We start from the raw sequence: 5,663 nt of genomic DNA on the forward strand, positions 1-5,663 counted from the left end.
GAAGTAAACGTAGGATCGTGAGCCGACGCGGCAGGACGTGCATTATGCACGAATCGCTCATGATCGACAGTGCAATATGATCCCTTTTAAGATCCGACGCTCGTCTCGAGCGTCGCGTCGGCGCTGCTCGGGAAAAATTTTAATTCGCAGGCGGGTGTCGCTGAAACGACCTGTTACCCCGGCGACGTATACGCGCCTCCACATTAAATATATAAAATTTCCACACCGCGATGTGTCCTTTGTCCGAACGTGAAATGTAAAGTTCTCTCATCCCCCCCACCCCCTCCCTCCCCGTTGCACACTAATCACATTCCGTTTCACGCGGGGAAAAACGGGAAATCCTGTTTCGCGGGTAATCCCATTGTGTAACACGACAATCATTTATACGCCGCGATAGAGAGACTTATCGCGGTAATAATTCAACCGCGATTTCGCGCCCTACGCCGGAGACGAGTATTTCAGACGCGAGCGATTATGACGTGGGTGCGCCTTTGAATAATATATATATTTTGCCAAAGCTCCCCCCGAGCGAGACGTCTCACACGCAGAGCGGAAAGCAATCAGGTATTAAAGCGTTTGTGCAGCGTGGTATCGGACTTTACTGCATCCGAACGAGAAAATGCGAGAGAAACAGAGAAAAAGAGAGCGAGAGAGAGAGAGAGAGGGGGGGGGAGAGGGAGAGAGAACGCACGAGAACCCTTGCGACTGAAAGAAAAATGTGGAGCGGAATAATTTAATTCGCCGCCATGTGATCGACCGTAAAGTCGTGCTTTAAAATCGTCCCCTCGACTTTTTTTTTATCGTTCCTCGTTTCGCAACGGCGGCCGACATCGACCGTAGGAGCCAATCGAAGCCTCCTCCCGGTCCCACGACAATCGCTAACACGTAGATACGTAGGAGGCCACTTTATTTGCTAAACACGTTATAACATCCGAGCGCCTCTCGCGCGCGTAACCCTAAAGCCTCCGCTACAATGTTTCTCGGTTCTGTCTACAATGGTCGTAGTCGTAAGAATAATCGACTGCGATTGGTCAATTCTTATCGAGCGACTACGACTACGACCATTGTAGACAGAACCGAGAATCATTGTAGCGGAGGCTTTAGGCCCGTTCTACAATGAGTCGTTAGTCGTTAGTCAGAAGTCGCAACTATATGTTGATCCTTTTCCTTTCTGGGTGGAAGAAAAAGGACCGACATATAATTCCGACTTCTGACTAACGACTAACAACTCATTGTAGACCGGGCGTTAAGCTAGCGCGCCGCGTTTCCCAGGAATTCGTTGGACATTCGCTATTACGTGACGACTTTATACCTCTACCTGTTGTCACAGGACTTGCATCATATAAGTCCACAGTTACACTGAGAGACCCATTTTGTCGAATGAGACGAAACAATTTGGTCGAATTATTTTGTTGACTGAATCGTTTAGTTGAATATTATAAAAGGATTCTGCGCATGTTCACTCAACCAAAGTGTGTTGATACAACCAAATTTTCCAACTAAAGTTTTTGTTGTATCAACTGACAGATTTGTTTGCTCATATCCGAGCAAGAAATTCACTCGAGTCGACTAAATTTTGTTTCATTCAACAAACTGGGTCTCTCAGTGTGTAGTCAAGTTTCAATATTAGTCATAAAAGCCACTGTTTTCGTAAAAAAAAACCCGCTCGGCCAGCAAAGCACAGCGAATGGCGAATTGCGCAAGGCGAATCGACGAATTTTTCCTCCACGCTTATTCACGCATACACAAATCACGAATCGCGCATAATGTGATGCCTAAGCTGTAGTTTGCGCGCGCGGCATACCGATATGCGTGCGGTCGCGTGAACGTCGCGAAATTCGAACGTGCGGAAACCGTTTAACCTTGCGTTACAAACTAAACGATTCCTATTAGTATGCGAGCATGTGCACTCGATCGGAATTGGATTACGTATGTTTAAACGAACCGGTTTCTAATTATTCTTAGTATGTTATTATATACAACATACTGAAAGAGAGAGAGAGAGAGAGAGAGAGAGAGAGAGAGAGAGAGAGAGAGAGAGAGAGAGAGAGAGATTCTTTTATGATTATTTGGCAGCATAATTATGTACAACAAAGCGATTTCAGTTCGCGCATCGCGAAAATAAGAGAAACAAATTAAATGTAACGAAAATTTCCCCTGAAAATATCGTCGCGATAAAGAAGAGATAACATATAAAATATAATATTAAATCGAATATTGCGACATCAATGTGGCAATTAACGAGTATAATTTATACCGAGCTCTCGCGAGAGAAGCGGAACTAACGGCACTTTTCGCCCGGCAAACCGAGCCGCAATTTTCGGCCCATACGAAAATTACACGCCGCCGTAACAAATTACATATTGCACCGCGCGATGTCGCAATTTAAGAATAAAAAAGTAAACCAAGCACAACTTTCTTTTTACGGGGATTCGATCGGGCGCAGGATGCGATTGCGACATTCCGGCGATACTCGAAAGATACGTAAACCAGTTTTCGCAACTGGACGCACCACTTTGTAGCGTAAAATCTCGCCTTGTTGAACCGCCGCCTACGAAAAGCGATGTAGCGGCGAGCGAACGTTGCGGCACTCACCTCTTCGTCGGAGGGCGGCTCCTCGTAATCCGAGAACGTGCTCTTGAAGACGAAGATGCAGTCCGACGGCTCGAGCTCGCGCGCGTTACCGAATTGCGTTTGGCCATCGACGGATTGCGTCGGTGCGGTCATCTTCACCATGTCGTGCTCCAACGTTGACGTCGTGCGCCTCCGCTCGGCCCCGATAATCGCCTCGACTCGTTGGACAACTGTAAAAGAAAAACGGAAAAAGAATAGAACACGTTTAGCACACGTCTTGGAAATTGCAATGCGCTATTCTCTCTTTAACCCGTTGAATACCGCGAAGCGATCGACGTCGCGCAAAAACGTCCGCGATCTATGATGAAGCAAACGAGCCTGCGTTCCGATATTCACTGCCAGTACTGAAAATGTATAGTGCACGTAACGAAAAGCCCAAGCACGTGTGAGCAATTCGCCCGCGAATACTCGCGGCGCGCCTCATTTTTGCGTCGAAACCCGTCGTTCGTTCGTGCTCGCTCGCGCTCGTTCGCTGGGTCCGGAACAGACTGTCGATGCGACTAATTTTCGCTTAGGAAACCTTAGAGGCAGAAAGAGAGAGACAGAGGAAATTGCACGAGATCTCAATTAACTTTTGACTCCTCAGCGAAGAATTGAACGAGGAATATCGCAGAAACTCTTGGCCCGTTTACTGCGAATGTGCTATCTTTAGTAGACCCTGCTAAGTTAATCGGAATCCGTGTTCAACGACGAAAAAGAACAAGTTGAGAATTATAACGGATTAACCATCTTTTTACTTTCAAATTCATTGCGTCTCCCGGGGAAGCTGGTCCGCCGGGAAAGATGCAGCGGAGGAGAAGCATAAGTTGTGGATTACGAAGCAGGTAACGAGCCGGCGACACTTCGACCAGTTTCACTCCTTTGTCGAAGGGTATTGTATACAAAATTAAAAGTAGAAAAAAAATAATATGACACAATTGAAATAAAAGAAGGCGTGTTAAGTCGATACTCGAAAGTCTCCAAGTTGCCGCCTCTTTTCCGCGATAATGATTGGCCGTCTCACTTCGTGCTACGAGCTGCGACAAGATGATTGAATTTCGACAACTATCAAGTGTCGCGCTCGTGTCGTCCTAGTGTAATTAAAAAACAAGCATACAAAAAGGACTCGGCCGATGAAATGGAAAAAGGAGACGTCGAGATGACGCTTCGACGTCAGAATGACGGCAAGTAACGTCAGCTTGTGCTGCCCGGGAACAGGGTACCTATTATGAAAACGCGGTGGATTTCGATCGGAATTACTCCGTTTCCCCCGGGAAAACACAATAGAAATCTTAGGAGGATCATTGAGCAATTCCGATCGGAATCTATTCCGAAAATTTCCACACGCAACATTCGATCGCCGAATCTCGGCCACCGCCGGGCGCCGAGAGAACTGCCCGTCATTCTTACGTTATGTCACCTTACCGCCATGAATATGCATCGCGCGATACGTCACGAGTATACACGCGTGCGGCCGCGTTTAGCGCGCGCTGCCGACGACAGATCGCGTTCCCTTCCCCCCCCCCCCCGCGATTAATCACCGCGCCCCAATATCGCGAGGCGTAACGGCGGCGGCGGCGGTTTTATCTCGCTCGACGACGGAAAGCGCGATTAATCATTAGCCGAGCGCAAGACGGGAATCGGCGGACGCGCGATCCGATCGATGCGCTCGCGGGCGCGTTGGCGCGAGTGACGTTTCATTCATACGCGCCGCGTGCACGTGTCGACGCGCGCGAGCACATGGCCGGTGCAGCGACAGGCGTCTGGAGGGGGAGGAAAGGAAGGAGAGCGCGGCGGGCACCTGCAGCGAGCGCCCGCGATTAACGGGCCGGCCGAGGAGGCGGCGCGCGCGCGAGCAACGATTCCCGGCCGTGCGCCCTTTTTCCACGTCGCGCGAAGGGCACGCGGCGCGCACATGCCTCGCGAGCGAGCTCCGCTCTTCTTCCTCGCGGTCGCCCCGCGCGCCGAGGCACGACGAGCCCTCCGGCTCGCGCCGAGGTGATACTCGACGGCGATTTCGTCGAGAGATACTTACGTACGTGACGGCGAAACGTCCAACTCGACCACCCGCGAACGAGGTTAGGACACGGATCGGTGCGCGCGCGAAACACCGCGAGATTCCGCCACGAAGCGAGCGGCTGCGCCAACGAGCTACCGAGTTTACGGCGACAGCGAGTCGACACCACCTTTGTCGAAATTGGCGACCTCAGGACTATCATATCCTGCACGTAACGCGATATTTGATATCCCGGCGCGCCGAACGACCAAGAGACAACCGCGAGCACTGGAGCCGGCGAATCTTTCATACTGGCGACATCTGTCGCGAGGGGCAACTGGTAGCGCGCAGCTCGTACCGTCGGTACATTATCATGATTCAGCCGATCGATATTATTACCGCGTCTTCAGGCAAAATGCCAATAGATTTTCGCGGGACAGCAAAGTTGCGCCGTAATACTTCTAAGGTCCGGTTTCAACAATGCTGCGTAACTTCAAGCCTAATTCGTCCTTTGTCTCCTTCCAACTGTTGCTTTAGAAAGAGACGAAGAACGAACGAAACTAATTGTAAGCTTAAAGTTAAATAACGTTGGTGAAACCGAGCCTTAGACAAAACGTTGCTTAACTTGAATCTTAGTTTAATTCATGTTTGTTTCTTTCTAAAATAGTTGGAAAAAAACAAAGAACGAATTGAGCTAAGCTTAAAGTTAAACAACGTTGGTGAAACCGGGTCTTTGGCCAAACGTCGCTTGACTTTAATATTAGTTTAATTCATGTTTGTTTCTTTCTAAAATAGTTGGAAAGAGACAAAGAACGAATTGAGCTAAGCTTGAAGTTAAATAATGTTGGTGAAACCGGGCCTTAGACAAAACGTTGCTTAACTTGAATCTTACAAGTTTAATTCATGTTTGTTTCTTTCTAAAATAGTGGGAAAGAGACAAAGAACGAATTGAGCTAAGCTTAAAGTTAAACAACGTTGGTGAAACCGAGCCTTAGACAAAACGTTGCTTAACTTGAATCTTACAAGTTTAATTCATGTTTGTTTCTTTCTAAAA

The 5,663-nt window shown here is 48.5% G+C and overlaps 1 protein-coding gene across 1 annotated transcript in view; it reads right to left on the reverse strand.

The window, feature by feature from the left end:
- Positions 1-5,029, reverse strand: part of LOC105563666 (RNA pseudouridylate synthase domain-containing protein 2-like) — a 143,843-nt gene extending 138,814 nt beyond the window's left edge. The window contains exons 1-2 of the mRNA XM_012015438.1: positions 4,649-5,029; positions 2,596-2,804 (exon numbers count right to left, since the gene is read on the reverse strand). Of these exons, the coding sequence (XP_011870828.1) occupies positions 2,596-2,804; positions 4,649-4,919 (480 nt within the window). The 5' untranslated portion in view covers positions 4,920-5,029. The remainder of the gene's footprint in view (positions 1-2,595; positions 2,805-4,648) is intronic.
- Positions 5,030-5,663: the final 634 nt, after the last annotated feature.

Source organism: Vollenhovia emeryi, unplaced genomic scaffold (assembly GCF_000949405.1).
Source record: "Vollenhovia emeryi isolate VEMERY1.0 unplaced genomic scaffold, V.emery_V1.0 DF939172.1, whole genome shotgun sequence".
Lineage (NCBI taxonomy): Eukaryota > Metazoa > Arthropoda > Insecta > Hymenoptera > Formicidae > Vollenhovia > Vollenhovia emeryi.